Raw genomic sequence first — 23,108 nt, 5'->3', positions numbered from 1 at the left:
TTCAATTCCCGAAAAAAATTTAAAAAACTTAGGGACCGCCCATAGGCATAGTAACCACTTAGCTTTCGGCGTTGAATCAAGTAAGGACCCCTCATCCTATTTTCTATTATAAAATTGAGTTCAAATAATTAATAATACGGTCTTTTATACAAATTAAATAGTTATGCATAATTAATTACGGATTGCTAATGGAGCGCGAATCGGACATTGTTCTCTGTTGATTTATTTTTCAGTTTAAAGGTATGATAATATCTGGTTTAGGATTTTAAATGCATGTATTACTGTCTTACTTGACCACTGTGTGATTTTGGGATTTAAGATATGATTTCATTACCGGGTGTATGTCCATTGTTTATGTGATTGTGTTTGATTTGTAACGAAGACTAAGGAAAAATAGGAAAGGGGTGTGATCTAATAAACAGGTAAGTTGATAGCCTCACTAGATATCTTGAGAGATGGTGGACGGACTGGATTCATAGAGAACCCTATCGTGAACGTTGTCTCATACCGGGCGGGGTATGGAGACTTGGTAATTTGGCGCTCATACCGGACGGGGTATGGGAACGGTCCGCTTCACCCTCATATTGAACAGAGTATTGAGGTTTAATGTCTTGGCGCTCATACCGGACAGGGTATGGGGACGGCTCTGTAATTAAGATTGTTAAGGAAAATGGTTCACGTGTAGCGGAGACACCCCCATGGATCCCCATGGATACTAGTAGGCTGGTGAAACGAGAAATGGTTATGAGTTCGTCTTTTGTTAATGGATATGAATTTGTAATATGTACCGTGATAGTTGATTATGCATGAAATTATAATCTGTATGACATTATTGCTTCTATAATTTATTTTCATGAATTTCCCAATGGTAAGTAAAATGGTAGAAAGTTTTATTTTAAATAAATGTATTGGTTTAAATCTACTGCTCCATTGGTTGTTTTGATTTTCTACAAATTTTTGCTTCTATAACGGTGATATAGTGTGATGTCCTTACTGAGTTAGTATAACTCATTCATTATTTAACTATTTCAGATCAAGAGAACCTGATTCCCGAGCCCGATCCGCAAGAAGACTGCAAGTATATGCTAGATACTTTATATTTTCCTTTGCTTTTCTCATTTCTCATGTTTTTTTCAGATAATTCATTCCGTGATGTTTGTTTAGTACTTTTAAGTTATTGTGTAAGAGATGTAAAACTTAACTTTTTATTTCGCTTCCGTACTTAAATTAGTATATATTTCCTTTTGAATTTCCGGGGTCGTTACATAGATAATTAAGATTTTTATCAAGGAGTTTCTTAATCACACTATGGTTGCATCGTCTTTAAATGGTATATAACTGTAACATTCTGCTTGTATTTTTTTAAAGATTTGTTGAATTTAATAAAAAATAATTTCCACATCAAAGTTTCTAACACTTTAATTTTTAAATTTTGTGTTATTTATCTTGAAATTTACTAGTAGGAAGAGATTCTTTAGGGTAAACTTCTAGAAATTCTTTTACTTTTCATTATTATTCTTTTATTTGTTTTTGAACGAACTTTTGGAAGTTTTGAAAGCCAAAAGCCTGATTTAATCATTTGATTCTTTTTTTTTCATTCTCTCTAAGTTTAACTTGAATATTTACACTTTATATGAATATGTTTGAGATTTTAATCTTCTATGTACTTGAAGTTTGAAGAAAAATATTTTGAAGTATCATTTTGAGCTAAACTCTTGAAGAAAAATACATACCTTATAAATCTTATCTTTGTGATTGGCAAATTCAAAATTTTAATTCTATATTATTGGAAGTTTGTATAAAATGATATGAAAAATCTATTGAAAATTGAGTAAGTGGTAAAATTCGACAGCAAAATAAACAATAATTTATAAGTGGTGAAGCTTTTCTTAATATGCTAACTCAAATTCTTAATCTATGAATTTGTTATATTTTGTCTCATCAACATATTGAATATTTTTTTACATGGTAATATACTATTAAATGACTAATTTTTTATATTTTTAAATACGCTTTGTTGATTGATTAGGATAATAATTTTATTTTTAGGCATTGCTATGAATAGAATATTAAATATATATTATTTAATAAATAGTTACAAGATTCTAATCTCGATATTTATGGTGTTTTGATCCTATAAATATGTTAAGTTTTTTCCTAATATGGTACGCATTACAGTAAGAAAAAACTAATTAATCGGTCATGATTCGATATGTGTAATATTTTCAGATTTTATTCAGTAGTATTATGAGAAAAAAGTTATTTTTAGCAAATGTTTCTAATTGTTACAATTAGAAGCTTATAATAATAAAAAATAATCACAACGTTGGTACTTACTTTTGATGAAACACATGTAAATATATGATGGAAATGTAATCCATATAATTATAGTATATTTATGAAAAATTTTATTCTTTAAGAAGCCAAAATATATTTTATATATTACATAATAATTTCTGAAAAGACTATTCATATATTTAGTAGGTAACTATAATTTTTATTTATTTTTCTTGAAAACAAATTTCTTTGGATTGAGAAAGCAACTATATGTGTCTTTTTCAAAACAAATAAATTGGTGTTATTTAATTGAAAAAAATTAAAAAATACATTACCACAGAATCTTTAAATAAAATTGTGCTCTCTAAGAAAAAAAAACAAAAAAGAAAAAACTGAACACTGTAGCTCCACTTGCTTATTATTTTTCTCTTTGCATATAAACAGTAAATTCCTTCTAAACCCTTTCTCTGACCAGATAGAACTGAGAGTATCTGCAGATTAAGCTATTGCATTGAGAGAAACACTAAAAGATTCTGAAGATTTGAGCTTTACATGATTTCTTAAGAGGATTTTGCGTTGCGTGACTCTCCTCAGGTAAATTAATGGAAGTACAAAACCCTCCCAGGCAGAATTGAAGTCTGACTTGCTTCGGGTGGTTGCTCGATGTGCAATTACTCTGAAATAGTAATGCCTCCTTTGTTAATGCACAAATGCCTTTTCTTGTATGTTCTGTTTATGTATACAAGTACGCTTTGTTTTAGTTCATGGCAAAATGATAAGGGTATGGAGTTAGGGAAGACGCTGTTTCAGTTTGGTTTTATTCGAAGTAATGATTCTAAAAGTAGTGCTTCTGCATCTGCTGAAATATCAACTTTTGAATCTTCCTCAAAAAGTTCTGTATCTTGTGCGAATCTGGGCGGTGTTGGATCTTTTAATACCACTTGCTTGCTGAACTCAGATTTGTATCTGAATTCTGATCTTTATGTTTATGGTACGGGAAATCTTGAAATACTTCCTGGTGTTTCCATTAAGTGCCCTTTTGAAGGTTGCATGATAGTTTTCAATTTGTCTGGAAATGTTAAAGTCGGTCAATCAGTGGAAGTTGTTGCTGGTTCTGTGATTTTTTCTGCTGCCAATTTGACAATGGAATGTAATTCTTTTATAAATACAACATCCTTGGGTGGTTTGCCACCATCTCAAACTAGTGGCACACCAGTTGGTTATGATGGAGCTGGTGGAGGGCATGGCGGTCGGGGTGCATCCTGTTTGAAAGACAATACGACTAGCTTTTGGGGTGGTGATGTTTATAGTTGGTCGACTTTGTCTGAGCCATGGAGCTATGGAAGTAAGGGATCTAGTAAATCTGCAGAAAAGCCATTTGGAGGAAATGGTGGTGGGCGAGTTAAGCTTCAAGTGAAGGATATGCTATATCTGAATGGATCTGTAGCTGCAGAAGGGGGTGATGGAGGACTAACAGGAGGAGGTGGGTCTGGTGGAAGCATCTTTATACATGCGGTAAAGATGTGAGTACATGAAAAATGCTCAGATTAATCTCGTGCTTTTAGTTTTCTGTAAAACTGTTCTACACTGTTGCTGCATCAACTTTGCATCCGTCTATATTTACAACTATTAGAACTGAAGCTCCAATTATGAGGAAATCACCAACATTTCTGTCATCGGAACAGTATCTTCAAGCTGTTTTTTCTCCTAGTTCTTTTGGATCAAGTGTGCAGGAACACACATATTTCTGTAGCATAACTAAGAGAATAAGGAAAACTTTATAGCTAAAGTCAGCTTTTTATTTGTTAGTTTAACATGTGTCTTTATGTGGACAATTCCATTGAAACTGAATAAATTATGCATAAGTTGGTAGGCATACATAATGGCTTCATCTGTATGTTTAGTTAGTTGCAATGTGTTATATTTGAAAATATGTTCTCTTGCAGTGGAATCATAGATATTTTATATATTTATTGTCATTGATCATTTCCTTTTTCAGTTTGATGCTGTTTTCATGCATATATATATATATATATAATTCCTACTTGTGGCTTTTTTTATACATAATACTCAAGCATTTTTTTTTAAAACTTCCTTCCCAGGTAGGTTTAAAATCTAATTTTATGACAAGAATGGGCCTTTGTGTTCCATGTCATTAGTGTTGTTGATGAAAGTTCATAACAAGGAAATTTAAGGGTTTCATAAGTTTATTGTCTCTATTTGCGGGCATGGGGAAACGGAAGTCTTTAATACTGGTGATTAATGTCTTAGGAGCAGTGACTGTTCTATTACATTTTCAAGTTTTTCTTTCCTGCCAACTGTTTTTTCTTGATGAAATGTAGAGGGAGAATGGTGAAGTAACTTTAGCTTCACTTATTTTCTTAGTTTAGATCCATTATTAGGTCGTAGATGTTCAATATATTAGGATTGATCCCAGTGAATATGAATTGTGAAATTTCAACTTCTTCCTTTGATCCTGTAGGAAGGGATATGGTACCATAAGTGCAGCAGGTGGGAGGGGATGGGGTGGAGGAGGTGGAGGTAGAGTATCTTTGGATTGCTACAGCATACAAGAAGATGTTAAAGTTGCTGTGCATGGTTTGTACTGATCACACCTCAGTCTGGTAGTAGAAGCAACAATTAGTCAAATGCTAAATATTTCGTTCTTGTCTAACAGTCTTAACTTTTCACACAATCTGAGAGTGCAAGCTTGTGTTGGCTGCATTGTTTATTCACTAAATCAATGACAATGTTAAACACTGATCTTAATGGAAATGGTTAGTCAGCCTTTAATTTAACAATCTTGATGAAATTATAGGCTTTGCTTGTGCAAATGCCAATACCTGATATTACAGGTACCATACCCATATATATTTGTTTTTGTTAATAAGTTTTTTAGTTGTAAGAAGGAAGGTCCTATACGTAAATTCTATATACTGTGTGGTTTATATCTTCGCTTTTTTCTTCTTGTATTGGTCTGCTCCCTTAAGAATCAGTTTTTGGACAAAAAAAAAAAAAAAACGACACATCTTTTTGGAAAATATAAGTATTGAATGCATAGGACTTTTTTCTTGGTTGCAGGTGGTCTTAGTATTGGTTGCCCTGGAAATGCTGGAGCAGCTGGTACATACTTCAATGCAGATTTACTTAGTTTAAGAGTTGGAAATGACAATATCACGACAGAGACGGAGACTCCTTTACTTGATTTCCCTACTACCCCTTTATGGTCAAATGTGTTTGTGGAGAATAATGCAAAAGTGTTGGTTCCTTTGCTTTGGACCAGAGTTCAGGTTGCAGTGATCTTTTTTCGCTCTTGTAATTCTTGATTGGTACATTAGATTGTGTTGTTGCATTTCCTCTTAATACATTGACTGAAATACATTCTTCTTGTGTGTTTATATTATGTCTTTAAGTCATTACCTCTCTTTCTCTCTTTCTTTTTTTCTCTTCTTTCTAATGGAAAATGAAGAATATATTAAGTCAGAAAGAGAAAACGAAGAGAAGAGGATAAGATACCGCCAAACAAAAATGATGATAACCAAAAAGAAACCAAAAGAAACTAGGAAAAGGCTTGCCAAACTAACTTAAGACAGCATCCATATTCTTTGCAGAAAAGCCAAAATCAGACCCCTAATGGAGCCCTGTGCCTTAGCCCATAAAGATGCCATATGTGTGCTAATATCATGTTGAGTAAAAATTCTGGTATTACTTTCTAACCACAGAATCCAGCATCCAGCAAAGATATCCTCTATGAGCATTTTCTGCTCCTATTGTTCCCCAGCTCCTCATATATGGAGATAAAATCCCCCTGAAGAGTGTTTAGGGAAATCCAACTCTCACCAAAAGGGCAAACAACTTAATCCAAATTAGTCACTATTTGTGCCTTTGTGGAAGAATTTATCTTTATAAGATTGCAAACCATATAGTCCACTGTTGGTCATTAATGTGAGGGACTAGATGCATCCCCTCCTCTCTGCTGGGGGTTTGTCGCCTTTTCTTTGCTGGGGATTCATGCCTTCCTCTTTGCTTGGGGTTTCATTTTTTAAATACTTTTGTTGTACCTACTTGTGTTGCATCATTATATTTTATGCTGGAGGGTTGGGTTTTGTAGTTTTATTAATGTGTGTGCAAGCTCAATAGCTGTTAAGACTTTCATTTGGATGTTTTGTGCTTCATGTTTTCTTGATTTTCTTTTTTTCTTCTTCCAGTTAGAGGATACCTTATCCTAACTCTTTTTGCAATTTCTCCTGCCTCTCTCAATAATGTTTCTTCTTTCACAAAAAAAGAGTAAAAAATAGTAAAAATAATGGTCAACTCTGTTTTGCAGATTACTTAAAGTTTCATTTCATTCATACATTCATTTCAAAAGAGTTGCTCCCCTAGTTGATTTTTAGAAATTTTGTGTCGGGATGAAAAAAAAAGTATTACTGGAAAGGTGGAAAAGGGAAATGCATTAGGGGAGGACTAGTGCAGTCTTTGGCTCCGCTGAAGGTAAGAGTATTTGTTCAGACCGTGTTTCATAATAGCCTTGATACTGGTAATTTGCTTCAAGCTCGCAGACCGAATCATGTTATTGTCCCCAGGAGTGTGTGTGATGTGCTTTTGATATTTTTGGTATTCCTTAGGATTCAAATCAAAAGGTGGAGTGTTTTATTTCTTCAACATCACTGGATCCAGGGATGAAGGAGTTTAAAGTTCTTCACTGTGGGGCTTTCTTAGCTGGCATGTGGGTTATCTGATTGGGGCTGAATACTACAATCTTTGGATTACAAATCATCTTTTCTGATTCTTTAGGATAAATTTTGTTTTTTGGCTTCTGTCTCGAGCCAGTGGATGTTTTAAGCACATTTCTTTATCGGTTTTTCTGTATGGATTGGCTTGCTATTCTTTCTTATGATTAGCTAGTCCCTCTTTTTTGTTTGGTTTTTGTTTGGAGGATACCTAATCCTCCTTATTTGTATTTCCTTCTTCCTTTGAGTCTATCTTCTTTTCCTACAAGCAAAACACTAGGGCTCCTCCAAAAATAAGTAAACAATAAAAGAGGATGGTGAAAGAAATAATCAATATAGAATAAGTTGTCAATTTCTAACAATTTCTAAAATCTTTTACTCTTCGGCTGAGTGCTACCCTGAATCTCTGTTTTGTTCATGCCGTTATCTTTTGTTTGTCAAACAATGGCCAACTATCTATCCTTGATTCTTCTTCAAGTACATTACATAAATGACGACTTGGGAATTGTTACAATTGAAATTCAATTTTTGAGTCCTCCCTTCTGTTCAATTCATCGTTTTAACCTTCTCTTTTGATTCTCTTACCAAGCAAGCATTTTCATTCTTCTGTAAAAATGTTATGTAGCTTGTGGGCATGGAACGGAATTGGGCAGTTTTCTCATTAGGGAGAGAATGCAAGGTGTAGCAGACTCTACAACCCTGAAGTGGTTTTTGTCCAAGAGGCATTACTTGGCAACAAAAAGAATTTTTGTCCCCAGACCCCTAGTTCCATGTAACTTCGAAGTGGTTTTTGAGATTTTGACGAATTATATTTTTACACTTTTAAAATGAGTAATGCGACTTTGCTATATCTAAAAGAGCATGTCGTGACCTATTCTTCTACTGATATCTGGCTTCCTCTCTGTTAATATTTTTTTAGTATCTTTGTGCTGTGTCCCTTGATTTATAACAGCCATTTAAAACTTCTTGGAAAAATAGAAGGAAGCAAGAAGAGAACTTGTACTCTAGATATCATTATGACAACATCTTTACAGTAGTATATCTTTATTTATGTAGTCTTACATGGAAATATCTTGAGCTCTGCTAATGTCCTCTGTCCTGAAGCATACACTTAGAAATATTTTGAGCTCTGCTAATGTCCTTTATCCTGACGCATACACTTTTTTGTTTGTTGTTGTTGTTTTTTCTTTTTTACTTCTGCTTGTGAAGATCAGAGGTCAAATTGGTCTATATCATAGAGGTGGCATTTGAACTTCTTGAGTATAATATGTGCAAATTAGTATACTAATTGTCCTCTAGAAGCCTTTGGCAACTTCACAGTAGTAATTTCTATCTTTATTCATGTAGTTTTATATAGAAGTGTTTTGAACTCTGTATCACAAAGATTTCTTATCCTGAAGCATCTTCCTTATATTTGTTATTATTATCATTATTATAATGTTTACATTGTGCTTGTGAAGGTCAGAGGTCAAATCGGTCTATATCGTGGAGGTAGCATTGTGTTTGGGTTGTCTGATTATCCTGTATCTGAATTTGAGCTTGTTGCCGAAGAGCTTTTGATGAGTGATTCCATTATAAAGGTCTGTTCTACTGTTTTCTAATTTGTATAAAAAATATGTTTGTCTTCAAATAAAAATGTATAGACTAAGATAAATTCAGCTTGGAAATGGGATAGATTGTAATAAGCAGGCTGTTTTTGATGGTTTTAATGGCAATAGAATGAAGTAATTGGTTATTTTTCAATTTGCCTGATATTTCTTTTTCTTTTTAAATGTTTGGAAATTTGTTTTGCATGTATGAAAAACATTTTGATACTCAAATTAGTGTGCTTCTCTTATTCAAAAAGAAATGAACTAAAATTACCATTCAGCTTGAGGAATGTCATAGATTGTCCTAAAGAGACTGTTTTTAATGTTTTTAACAGAAATAGAATGAAGTAACTGGTTATTTTGAAATTGCACAATATTTCTTATTTATTTTTTATATGATTGGAAATTTGTTTGCAAATACAAAAGCATTTTAATACTCAAATTAGTTGCTATATGTTTAAATGTCAAAGCCCAGTAATTGTGCTTCTGTTTTAGCCAAGTTATGGGTGTGGAAGATTAAATGATATCTTGAATATTATACTGAATATATTCCAAGCAATACAGAGAAACTTTGGAACTATAGCCACCTGATTGTATGTATTGGTAACCATACTAGCAAAATAGGATAATTGTATAATTTCAAATTTGTAAACTTCTTTTTCTGTCAATATCTAAATATAATATTTCAATTTTGTGCTTCTGTTGATAAATATGTTTTCTGGATTTCCTTATCATCTTTCTTTCAATTGTTGAAAACAACCAATTCTTCTTTTTGCATTGCAGGTTTTTGGTGCATTTAGGGTTGGCACCAAAATGTTACTCATGTGGAACTCAAAGATTCAAATTGATGGTGGTGGAAATACTGTTGTTACTTCGTCTGTCTTTGAAGTTAGGAATCTTGTTGTTCTTAGGGTATGATGATTTTAAATTGATTTTCTATTCCTTATCTGTAAATCAATAAATTCACGTTCCAGAGTAATTGACAAATTAAGCCACACATTATATTTTCCTTTCTTTTTAGGAAAACTCTGTTATTTGTTCAAATGCAAACTTGGGTGTATATGGTCAAGGGCTTCTGAAGTTGAGCGGTTATGGTGATGCAATTAAAGGCCAACGGTTGTCCTTATCTCTGTTTTATAATGTGACGGTAAGTCATTAATACATAAGACTAACATGAGTGGTAGTTTCTCTGCATTCTTTTAAAATCACATATTTAGTGAAATTAACCTGTATACATGAGATTAAACAAAGAATTGGCAACGTAAAAGGCAGTAGGTAAGATAACAGGTGATGTAGTGCTAATAAGATCCCACACCACCGACAACAACTTTACTCCCGTTGGCCAAAGTAATTGCAAGGCTTTCAGAGATGATGGAATTGAGTGAATGTTAGTGACAGAACCACGCTTACTTGATATCTAATTTGTGGCAGCAGAATGTATCACCCGCGATGTAGGAATAGAAGAGAAACATGTAATATAATTACCTAATTGGGAAAGAAAGGTAATAGAAGCAGGAGGTTGTTGAGGTCCATGATATATAAGGTACTTGGAGTGCTCATCCTTAGAGATCATCAAAGTGTAAACTTCATCATTGCAGAAGTCGCACCTTCCGGTTCAATCATATTAGAGATATTTTCAAGAGGAAGATTTGAACCCTTTACCTCTTCAACCATACCCTTAATTTAGCACTTTCATACCACTAGGCAATCATATTAGAGATATAATTTGTTATTTGGAGTGATCTGTCAATCGATTATCGGAAATGATCACATATATGACTCTCTCTTCCACAATGAGTGCACTAGTTTAGAATAGCACATCCACCACAGCCACTTACTAAATAGCCACCATGATACTGCAAATAACCTACACATCCTCCACCTCCACCACCATCCATCTCTTGAATAGCCTTGACATAATTACTATTAGTATCTTGGGAGAGGCTAGAGGGTACTAGAACCACGACTACTATGAGGAACTCTGATCTTTTTATGCAAGACTGTTAGCTTAGAGAGTTTCCTTTGTCTAATGCTTGGTTTACTTGATTAGCAGATAGAGGTAACATTATGTCTGGGTTCTTCATGTTGAATGGTTAGAAGGTAGATTTGCTGACTTACTTCAAGAAGTTCTTCCACATATCATCTTGAACCATTTCCTTATCTTGTTAGATTGAGGATGGGTAACATGGGGTTCCTCCTTTTTTATTTGAGAGTATGTGGCTGAAGTGGAAGGTTGGGATGGTTTTTCAATTTATGAAGAAGTTACAATACTTGAAAGTCAAATGTCTAGAATAGGAAGGTATTTAGATATCTTGGCTCTAAGAAGGGCATCGTTGAGGGATGGGTTTCCTTTACAAATTAGCTTCTGATAATGAGATCTATGAAGAGCAAAAGTGTAGATTAGCCTCTTTGAAGATGGAAGTGGAGGAGAAAATGGTCAAGGAGGAACATAGTTAGAGGCAGAAGTCTAGGTTGAAAGCAGTCGAGTGGGCTTGCAGAAATCAATTTGGGGGAGGTTTACATTGCTAGGATTGCAAGGTCTATTGGGTGTGATGTGCTATCTTGGTTGATTACTTACTGGGAAGTCCTTCTTGGTGGTAGCCCATGTTGAGTCTTTTTTTGATATGGTGGTGAATAGGATTTAAAAGGTTGGAGAGTTGGAAGAGGGGTTTATTCTTCCTTGGAGGTAGGATTACACTTATCAAGGTGTGCTTTATTATTTATTTATATCATCTCTCTATTTAGGATCCGTGAAGGGCAGCTACTGAAATTTATAGAGTGAGGCAAAGACTTTTATCATTTGGCATGTGAGCCTTCGAGGGACAATTTAGTGAAGTGGGTTTGTGTTGTTTTTCTAATGAGAATTGTGGCTTAGACATTCGGATCCCTCATCTAAAAACCCATTTCTTTTTGTGGCCCAAGGTTGATAAAGACTAAGTACAGATAGAACATGAATGGTCAAGACTCTTTGTCTGGAAGCATACACTCATAGGTGCCCTTGGAAGGCCATTTTCTAGTTGTATGACATGTTCTTCACTCTCACCCTTCTTAAAGTAGGTGATGACTCTCAAATTTTATTTTGGGAAGACGTGGATTGATGATATGCCCTTTGCTAATCTTTACCCGAGGCTTTATTGTCTTTCTTTGCACCATCATGGGCTTGTTGGCCATTTTATTAATAAGATCAATTAGTAAATCACCTAGATTCAGTTTTTTTTTTCTTCATGAACTTTATCAATTGAGAATTCAAAGAGATGATTTCCTTGCTTAACATTCTTGATGGAACTTGGTCCTTGGATTCCTTTGATATTTTTTCTTGCAAGTCTCTTTTTTAACACCTTACACATTGATGTATTTTTTCGTTTTTTTCCCCTTCTTTTATCTCTAGGAGGACCTCTTATCCAAAGGTTTTATAATTTTCTTACTTCCTTCTAACAATATTCTTTTTATCTCCCCCCGACCTGCAACCCTTGACAGGCATTCTTTTCACTTCATAGATTTAGATATAAATAGATTAGGAGGATGACGACTTATTCTCTGTATGCATATTTTTTTCTCTCTTTTCCTAACAGTACTTTCTTTAATAGGTATATTGGATGATACCATAAGAACAAAGGTGTGACTTGACTGACCTGATTACATGTCTTTAATGGGCAGGAGTCAATATTTCCTAGTAATCATTATTGATCACTTTGTGGCTAAAGTAGCAATTATGTTTGAAAGAAAGAGAATAAGTGCAATGACATCTAACACAGCTATATTATAACTAAATTAATAGAGAGGAGATTTGGGGCTGGAAAGGTATCAGCTGCGGGAAGAAGTATGCGGATCTCATCCTCCTTACTATATTTTGAGTGGTGTGGAAAGAGAGAAACAACAGAGTTCTTGAGGGGATAGATGGAGATAATGATAGAGTTAGAAATAGATGATTACAGACTTTGAGGTTTCTGGTTTTGGATCATCCTCTTTGTTTAATACAGCATTTGGGGACCTTGTTGAATCCTTATTTATATGTAAATATACTTTGTTCATGGGTTGACACTTCTTTGGTGCTTGTGAATCAATGATACATATAATACTTTTTATTTTTTATTTTAAAAAGTTTATTACTAAACTAACAATTGTATCCAAGCCAATTGAATGGATGATTTTTTTTTTTTCATTTTTATCTTACCATTATTATTAATGCTTTATTCATATTAGTAATGTTCTTGCTACATGAAAATTTGTAATTTAGATTTTCTATTTATTGGATTCTTATTCATTTTTTTTTTGAAATAAAAAGTGTGAAATATATATATATATATATTTGAAATATCTATATAAACAAGGTACCATGAAAACAGGGGGTACTACCCATTTACAAAAGCTTTACAATATAGTTAGTGTCAATGACATTCCCAAAATTCTCATAACTAATAATCATGTTCTAACAAAATAGACCCAAAATAATTTATCCATCTATCTCTCATTCTATGCAATTCTACTTCTTTACCCTCAAAGGTTTTAGAATTTTTCTCTTTCCAAATAACTCAAAAAATGATCAATGGAATAAATTTAGTCAATCTACTATTTAAGTGCACACCTTCCCAAGCCCATAATTCCTCCCTTACTGACCCCGACAATTGATACCTAATAGACTATATATTAGACTCCAAAGACTGAAACCCACAGGACACCATAGCAATACATGGTTACAATATTCTTCAGATTTCATTTACATATAGTACTGGTTGGGAATAATCAGCCCTCTAGATTATAATTTATCAATAGTCAACATGCACTCCCTACAAGCTTCCTAGGCTAAAAACGCTACTCTTGGAGGCACTTTTGCTTTGCATATCTGCCTCATTGGGAAATTAGGAATCCAAACATGGTCCTGCCTCGCTAAATGGATATAATAGGATTTGATAGAATAGCCTCCATTCTTTTCCAGTTTCCACGTCACCCTATCCTCCCCAGAATTCACCTGCTGTGATGCCAGAAGCTGCAACAGACTTTCAAATTCTCTGACTTCCTAATCATGAAGATTTCTTGTGATATTAATCAACCAATCAACACTACCGTTATTGATTCTGTATGCATCCTGGACCAACATATTTTTTGAATGTGCTATTGCAAACATTCTTAGGAATCTCCTCATCAAGCAATCATTTTCAATCCAAACATCCCTCCAAAATCTAATTTTGTTACCCCTGCCAAATTTCCATTGCAGATTATTCTGAAATTGAGGCCACTGCATCAAGATTTTCCTCCATAAACTCATGCCATGTGGACGCCGTATCCTCTCTTCGCCTCTGTTATCCCAATTCAGATCATCCCGTCTAAACAAAACAATCTTCCTCCATAGTTTGTTTTCCTCCATCAGAAATCTCCAAAGCCATTTACCTTGTAATGCCATATTTAAATCTACAATAGATTTGATTCCCAGCCCATCTTGCTTGAGAGGCCTTTTGATATCTTCCAATTGGATTCTTATTCATAATACTTATTTTACAACATTTGGATATATAAGAGAAGATTAGAGAGAATTTTAGTAGAATGTTAAATACAAATCAATCTCGTAAAAGGAAAAAATTTTCTAGTTATGGAAGTTGATTATGATTATGCTTTATAGAGATTTTCTTAAAAATATCAATTTGTATCGGAATTGAACTTATACAAAAAGTCAGATTTCTACACTCCCTCTCAAATTGGTTTGAAGATGTCGAACAAACCAAGCTTTGAACTCAATTTTTCAAAAGTCTTCCTCGATAATTTCTTGATGAAAATATTTACAGTTTGATAGTAAGATTGAATGTGCAACAAGGATGATGCTCATGACGTATTTTTTCTTTAACAAAATGTTTATCAATCTCTACATATTTACTTCGATCATGATGGACTGGGTTCTTTACTATTCTTATTGTGGATTTGTTATCTCATCATACTTTCATAGGGTTTGAAGAAGAAATTCTCAATTCAGATGATACCCTTTGTAGCCACATTCCTTTAGAGATACCATGTGCTAAATCTCTAAACTTAGGCTCGTCACTATTTCTTGATAGCACTCTATTTTTTACTTCTCCAAATAATTAGGTTTGAGACATATCTATGGTATCTAGATGTGGATCTTCTATCAGTTATAAAACCAATCCAGTCTACATAAATAAAAATTTTGATTTCTTAGTTTTTTTTTTTTTTGAAAAATAATCCTTATCTAGTTGTCATTTTTAGATATTTGAGAATTCAAAGTATTGCCTCTATAAGTTCTTCAGTTAAATTATTCATAAATTGACTTATCACACTAATGACCAAATTGATATTTGGTCTAGATGTGAGAGGTAAATCACTTTACCAACTAGAGGTTGGTAATCTTTCTTTGTTAACTAGAGCACTATCAACTTTACTTCCCAGTTTAATGTTAGGATTCTTGGGTGTGTTTGTGTACTTGCATCCAAGCATTCTAGTATCTTTTAGAAGATCCAACACATATTTTGCTGAAAAATTAAGATTCTTTTTCTTGACTTAGCAATTTGTATTTCCAAGAAATATATGAGATTTCCTTAGTCGTTAATGTCAAATTATTTAGCCAAAACTTTTTTTACTCTGAGTATCTTATATTTGTTATCTTTTGTAATAATTATATCATCTACATATACGACGAGGTATGCTATTTTTTCTGAAAGATCATACTTGACAAATATAGTACGATCCATTTGATATTTATTATATCTAAACCTCTTGATTGCCTTAGTGAATTTGTTGAATTATGCTCTTGAAGATTGTTTAAGTCCATATAGGGACTTCTTGAGTCTGCGGATTTTTTTGTTAGTGACTTGATTTTCAATATCTGGTGGTATTTTTATTCTTCCTTCGGTCCTTCATGAACGATAATATTGTTCACATCTAATTGGAATAGTGGCCAATTAGATTGACATATAGGAACATTAGTATTCGGACTCTGTTAAATTTCGCTACTGGTGTAAATATCTCCTGGTACTCAATTACATAGGATTAAGTAAAGTCTTTGGCTTTTAAATAGCGTTGAAGCTATTGGTACTACCATCAACATTATGCTTGATTGTGAAAAGTAATTTACAGCAGGTTGGTGTTTCCTAGGTGATAATTTTACTATTTCGCAAGTCTTATTCTTTTCTATGGTTTGGATTTCCTCTATGATTGCAGTTTTTCCATTAAGATACTTTTAGTGTTTCATGTATTATACTTGGTATTTTTATTTTACCAATATTGCTAACAAATGCTTGGTGAGTTAATGACAAACTTTTGTATGAAGAAAAATTATGAATAGGATGATCAATGCATGCTCTTTTTTGTTTTCTTAAAGTAATACGTCTATCATCATACATATTATCAAGGGAGAGATTTGAATTTGAATTACCTGAAGTATTCAATGATGTTAGATCTGGATTTGATTTGGATTCATGACTCTGATTAGGTTGTTGTAACTCTTTCTCTTCTTTGTTTTAAGGTTTGAAAAGAACTCTAAAATTGGAATCTTAAAACAATTTTTGTTTGGTTCTGATACCATGAAGAATTTTGGAGAAAAAATATTAACTTTATTTTCTGATACTTTTTATGTTGTTACAATTGGGTATATATACAGAATTTCTATTTACAGTTAAGGAAATTAACATTATAGTAGAGATTCTAATTGATACTAACTAATTACGTAATTATGAGAGCGATTACGAGAAGGTTTATATAGGAAAAAATATTTTCTCAACGATTATGAGAAGGTTTATATACTTTTTTCCTATGTATCTCAACAATGAAGAAATTGAGAAGCTGAGAAACCTGCTGGGGTCTCTTGGGAAGCCTTCTGGAACCTGTTCTCTGGCTCTTACATGTAAAACTTCGTTTTCTTTTTGCGTGAATGCCTCGGAAATATTATATGCTAACTCTTGGATAATAAATTATGGTGCTACAGATCATATGATCCCTATATCTCAACTCTTTCACACCTATACTACATGCCTTAGTAATAGGAAAATTTTAATGGCCAATGGCTCTTTAACTACTGTTGCAGGGTTCAGAGATGTACATATCACACCTACCCTTACCCTTAGAAATGTCCTCCATATACCAAAACTGTCAACCAACTTGTTTCCATTCAAAAACTAACCCATGATCTTAAATGTTATGGCACTTTTTTTCCTTCTTATTGTGTTTTTCAGGATCAGCGCTCGGGGAGGAAGATTGGACTTGCTAAGGGAAGTAGTGGTCTTTCCCACCTTGAATCATCAAAAAACGGTAGAAGCAATTTGTCATCGGTTTTCTTCAGTTCCAAAAATAAAGATGTCGTTTGGCTGTATCACCTACGCCTAGGTCATTCATCTTTTAGGGTTTTAAAAGTCATGCTTCCTCATTTGTTTCATGGATTAGATATATCTGAATTTCATTGTGATACTTGTGAATTAGCAAAACATACTCGTGTATCTTTTTCTATCAACAATAAAAGAATCTCTCTCATAATTTTCATTTAATTCATAATGACATATTGGGTCCTTCTACAATACCAAATGTTTCTGGGGCTCATTGGTTTGTATCCGTAATTAATAATTGCACTCGGGTTACTTGGCTCTTTCTTCTTAAACAAAAATCTGATGTTAGAATTGTTATACCCAACTTCCACTCTATAGTTCAAAACCAATTTGGGGTTAAAATAAAAAGTTTTAGGGACAGACAATGGTAGAGACTATTTCAACCAGATTTTGTTACCCTATTTTCAATTATAGGATATTATGCATGAATCATCATGTGTTAACACACCTAAGCAAAATGGGGTAGCTGAAAGGAAAAATGGGCACTTACTTAACACCATCCAAGTCTTACTCTTTCGAGGTAATGTTTTTAAGTCCTATTTGGGAGATGCTGTTTTATTGCCACACACCTGATAAATAGACTTCCCTCATGTGTGTTAGACAACAAAAGTCCTATAAAGATCCTTAATAGTTTTTACCCTCACTTCAAAACCTCAAATGGCCTAACACCTAGAGTATTTGGATGCACTGTCTTTGTTTATGTCCACAACCAGCAAAAAGGCAAGTTAGATCCCCGAGCCATAAAATGTGTTTTCCTTGGTTACTCATCAACTCGAAAGGGATTCAAGTGTTACAACGCTTCATCCAGAAAGTTTTACATCTCTAGAGATGTCACCTTCACATAAAATAAACTTTTTTTCTCCAAGTCATCTTTTCAGGGGGAGATTTCAATGATGAAAGATAGTATTTGTGAGTCCTTTGAACCAATTAAAACCCTTGATCTTCCTTAGGTTCTAGCCCATGCTGTTGAATCCGAGGCCTCTGACCTAATCACATTTGAGTCACCCAATTCTGCTACTGAACCCGTGTCACTTCTTGTCCCTGCAGTGCAAGTCACAAGTTATCAAGATTTTCTCAAGTGTATTCAATGAGAAAGGCGGTTCTAGAACTGATACAAGTTCAAGAATCCAACCCAGACTCTAGAAATGACATCACGGTAAGATCTGAGCCACCTTTACATACACAATCTGTTGAAATACCTGATTATCCAAAAGACAACTTAGACCTTCTCATTGCTGTGAGAAAAGGTACTAGAGAATGCATCAAACAACCAACTTACCCACTATCTCATTATGTCTCTCTTAAGCACCTATCACCATCCTATAAAAGGTTCATTGTAAGTTTAAATACCATTGCTATCCCTAACACTGTTTCTGAGGCATTGTCAAAAAGAGAATGGAGGGATGCTATGAGAGAAGAGATGAGTGCATTAGAAAAAAATAAAACATGGGAGATTGTTACTAAATCAAAAGAGAAAAACATTATTGATTGCAAATAGATTTTCACACTGAAATGCAAGACTGATGGCTCCTTTGAGAGATATAAAGCAAGATTGGTAGCTAAAGGATGTACTCAAACTTATGGGGTAGATTATTAGGAGACTTTTGCTCCTGTTGCAAAAATGAGTACAGTGAGGATTCTATTATTATTGGTTGGCCACCTCAGGTGGCAACTCTTACAATATGATGTTAAGAATGCATTTCTCTATGGTGACTTAGATGAAGAGATATACATGAATATCCCACTGAGATTTGAGGGGAACATAGGTAACAAGGTGTGCGAGCTGAAAAAAACCCTTTATGGGTTAAAACAATATCCTAAAGCATGATTTGGGAGATTTGCAAAAATCATGGAGGAGTCGGGATATAAAAAAAGCCAAGGTGACCACACTGTCTTCATTAAACATTTGACTGCAGGGGGAGTAACTTCACTTCTAGTCTATGTGAACGACATCATAATGACTAGAAATGATGAGAGAGAGAAGCAAGAACTGAAGCAGAGACTAGCAAAAGAATTTAAAATAAAAGAATTGGGAAAATTGAAGTATTTCCTCGGTATTGAGGTGACATATTTCACACATGGGATATTCATATCTCAACAAAAGTACATGATTGATCTATTGACAGAAACATACAAGATTAGGTATAAACCAGTCTCTACACCAATGGATCCAAACCATAAGTTAGGAGAAGTTAAAGAAGAACCAACTGTTGATAAAAGAATGTACCAAAGGTTGGTCGGACAACTCATATACCTTGCCCACACTCGACCTGACATAGTATACTCAGTGAGCGTGATTAATCAATTCATGCACAATCCAAGAGAACCTTATCTTCAAGCTGCTTACAGGGTATTGCATTACTTGAAAGACAATCCAGGAAAAAGAATTCTGTTCAAGAAGAACGACACTCTTGCTCTAGAAGCTTACACTGATGCAGAGTATTTGGGTTCCCTAGTGGACAGAAGATCAACAACAGGGTATTGAACTTTTCTTGAAGGTAATCTGGTAATGTGGAGGAGTAAGAAACAAAATGTGGTGGCAAGATCATTGGTAGAATCAGAGTTCAAGGCTATTACTTAGAGATTATGTGAGCTACTCTGGTTGAAGATTATTCTAGATGATTTGAGAGTCAAATGGGAAGGACTTATGAAGCTCTATTATGACAACAAGTCAGCTATCAATATTTCTTATAATCTTATACAACATGATAGGATAAAGCATATCGAAATTGATAGATATTTCATCAAAGAAAAATTAGAGGAAGGGTTAGTATGTATGTCCTATGTTCCATCAGAACGTCAAGTAGCTGATCTTCTAACAAAGGAGCTAAACAGTTCGAACTTCCATGATTTGGTCTTCAAGCTGGGAATAGAAGACATCTATTCCTTGGTTTGAGGGGGAGTGTCGAGATATAGATATGCTGGCAAGATATTAGGAGAATTAATTGAAAATCCCGTAAATTGAGGGATTTAGATGTTAGGTTTCCTGATGAATTAGTGTTCTAGTTAGGAATGAGTAGGTTTCCTGATGAGTTAGTGTCCTATTTAGGAATGAGTTAATTTCTTATTTTTTCTCTTGTAACCTACTATATAATACCATGTATTATCAATTCAGAAATAAAGATATATTTTTTTTTCTCATATTTTTCATCATAGAAACATTTAATGATACTATATTTTTGAGATGTGTTAGGTGTCTTACCTTTAGAGTTGGTTGTGGTTGACTTCTCCCTCTTCATGTTGACTCCCTTCTTTTCCTCCATTCTTAGCCATCTTGAGCTAAAGGTGGGAGTGGGATGAGATGTTCCCTTTTCTTTATTTTTCAGCTGCCTCTCAATTTTCATGGCCATGTGTACCACGTCCTCCAACACTATATAGTGTTGCAACTCCAAAATTTTAGCGATTTCCTTATTAAGACCTCTTAAGAATCTAGCCATGGTTGCTTTGGATTCTTCTTTGTTATTGTCATAATCATGGCCATCTCCATCTTTTTGTAATTGTCCTCAATGGCAATAGAGCCCTGCATTCGGCGTTACAATTTTTAATATATTTTTCTATAATAATAAGAGGGTACAAACTTTTTGCGCATGATGACCTTCATCTCTTTGCAGGTGGAGACTGATCATTCTCTGTTACGTCCGTCTAGTGAAGGTTAGTTGATCCTACTACACTAGTGCATAGTCAGTGAATTCCACAGCTACTGACTTGATTTTTTTTTCATCGCTGTAGTTGTGACAGTGAAAACCAACTCGACTTTCCTTTCCCACTCCAGGGAGGCTTCAACATCGTTCCTTCATTTGAAGGGTGGTATTTTCATTTTGATGGAGCTGATGTTATTTTCTCTCCTATCTTTTCTTATTCCAACCCAGTCCTCCTCTTCGTCACCATTATAGGATTCGATCTCCTCTTCAAAGATTCAGTTTCTAGGTTGTCTTGAGTTAGGAGTCTCATGTCTTGCTTTACTTTGTTCACTTCTCATATCCGCTACTACTTTACTAAGTCGTGCTAATTCGGTGTGCATCGCCTCCATAAAGAACCTCACATTGGGGGGGCCATAATTTTCACTCGATATTTTTAAGAGTTTTCCCTACAAGAAAAGGTTAGTGAAGAAAATAAGCACTCTTTTATTAAGTCTCCCGTGTTTCACTCACTTGACTTTTACTCTTTGATGAGCTCACCTACTCTTATCTTTTACCGCTCAGTCTTCCTCTTGCAAGTTGAGTGTCAGATAGGATTTTCTTGGATCAGAGTATTCAAGTATTGTTTTAAAACACTGCAAGGAGTCCTATGGAAGAAAATATTGCATAAACACTAGAAGTAAGAGTTTAACACGCGAATGAAAAGTAACACTTATGTTATGCTAAGCACTAGAATGCAAATTAGATGCTTAAATGCGTCTTAGAACTAGAGCTTAAAGAAAAGAAACTGAGAATGCAAAGAAAGATAATTATGGAAAATGATGTATGGATTTGGTTTTGCCCCTAAGGAGGAAAACCGAAGATGACCCTAAATTCTATTCCAGATGTACACTAGATTCTATAATGATGATGAAGTCTTGTGCTTAATGAGAGGTGTAAAAATGGATGCACGTTGATTTTTTCTTTGGGTAAAAAAACAAAAGTAAATTTTGCTTTGAAGAGATTGGCCTTGCACCACTATAAAGAAGGATAGTTGAGTACAAAAGGTAAGTACTTTCCCGATTAGTGTATTGAGTGATCGGGATTTCTTTCCTTTGTTTCCTTTCTTTCTTCCTCTTCTTTTCTCTTTTTTTTTGACTAAATAGGAAATGAACTAACAAAAAGAAAAGAAATTCAAATGATGGTGATGATAAGGTTTATGCTCAATGGAAAAATAGCAAGCAAAGAAAGCTTCAAGTTGTTGCTTCTTTCTTGGGTTGATATATGTATATATATATTGTATAAATGATGAAAACCGTACAAGAAAATAAAGAACAAATGTAAAGGATAGTGAAGCTTATATGGAGTCTAAACCCTAATACTAAATGATGCAGAATACAAGATCAATATTGTAATACAGAACTCACACAATGCTCATTAGGGCATGAAAGATTTAAATCCTATAAAAACCTTCCCTACTTAATCCGTTATCAATAAAGTAGTAGGAATTAAGATCAATGAGAATTTAAAAGAATTGAAAAATGCCACAGGAATACCTTGATAAGTTGATCCAATCATCGCTCAACAAGAAGGTCAAATACACCTCACCAATTGTAAATAACTTTTTAATTTTTACTGCTGTAAACTTGAAGGAATAAAACTGTGAATTGATAACCTATTTTTAGTATAGATAATGTGAGTAATAAGGAAAACAATCTCCTAAATTAATGATAAAAATACATAGAAAAATAAATATAAATTAAAATAAGAAACTTATAACAATTAAAATGATTGCTTTCTAAAATGAGATAGATATCATCTTCATTTTCAAATGAAGAAGATTTTAATTAATTATGGAGATGATTGAAGGAAGACTATGACCTGTGAAAGGATCAATTGCTTCTATAATCTCCTCAAAATCTATGAGATTCAATCTCTCATTAAGGCATGAGATTTGTTTTCCCCGTACTCTTGATTTTTTATGTGGTTTAGGAAGGAAAACCCCCGGTTTGCTGATTATCCCTTTAAGGGAGAAGATTGCTAGCAAGTTTGGGAGAAGAAATCACTTATGTGAAGATTTCCTTTCCCTTCTTGTTTATATTCCTCTTCCACTTGGATTGAGGTGAATGTACTATAATGCTCTTGGATTGATGGACTTATTTTCTTCTTCTGCGGGGTTTTTTTAAGTGATCCAAACCCATCCTCTTCATTGATCCATCCTTGGATGAAGAGTTGAAGAGTTTGTTGTAATCTTTTTGCTCCCCATCTTGTAATGGGTCCACTTGACATTGTAATATTTTTTCCAAGTGATCCAAATCCATCTAAAGTGTGCAAATCTCCCTTGAGTCTTCCTTGGCCGCTAACTTCATGGTCCATGCTCTCATCAATCTTTTTGGGCTGTTGATCTAAATCCTATGTTGTTGTAGATGGCGTTTTAGTGTAGAAACATTTTTTGGAGGGTTTCTATCTGCTCTTTGCCAAATGGATATGATTCCTTAGTGGAGATGACTTCATCAATAGAGGTGTGACTTGCTTTGTTTGTGGTCTTTAAATCAGTTGGTTTTTAATAAA

General features: G+C 34.0%; 1 protein-coding gene across 5 annotated transcripts in view; it reads left to right on the top strand.

Moving 5' to 3' along the window:
* Nucleotides 1-2,669: 2,669 nt before the first annotated feature.
* Nucleotides 2,670-23,108, top strand: part of LOC110825725 (MraZ) — a 63,254-nt gene continuing 42,815 nt past the window's right edge. For 2 of the 5 annotated variants that reach the window (XM_088218100.1, XM_088218098.1), the window contains exons 1-6: nucleotides 2,670-3,800; nucleotides 4,760-4,875; nucleotides 5,359-5,567; nucleotides 8,468-8,587; nucleotides 9,380-9,508; nucleotides 9,618-9,743. In XM_088218100.1, the coding sequence (XP_088074226.1) occupies nucleotides 2,941-3,800; nucleotides 4,760-4,875; nucleotides 5,359-5,567; nucleotides 8,468-8,587; nucleotides 9,380-9,508; nucleotides 9,618-9,743 (1,560 nt within the window). In that variant the 5' untranslated portion in view covers nucleotides 2,670-2,940. The remainder of the gene's footprint in view (nucleotides 3,801-4,759; nucleotides 4,876-5,358; nucleotides 5,568-8,467; nucleotides 8,588-9,379; nucleotides 9,509-9,617; nucleotides 9,744-23,108) is intronic. The other 3 variants (XM_088218099.1, XM_088218095.1, XM_088218096.1) reach the window with 2 other exon arrangements.

The sequence above is a fragment of the Carica papaya genome, chromosome 4, assembly GCF_054855325.1.
Source record: "Carica papaya isolate Zhongbai chromosome 4, ASM5485532v1, whole genome shotgun sequence".
In the NCBI taxonomy this organism is placed as follows: Eukaryota; Viridiplantae; Streptophyta; class Magnoliopsida; order Brassicales; family Caricaceae; genus Carica; species Carica papaya.
The sequence above is the reverse complement of the archived record's forward strand: the minus strand, read 5'-3'. Positions and strand labels throughout refer to the sequence as shown.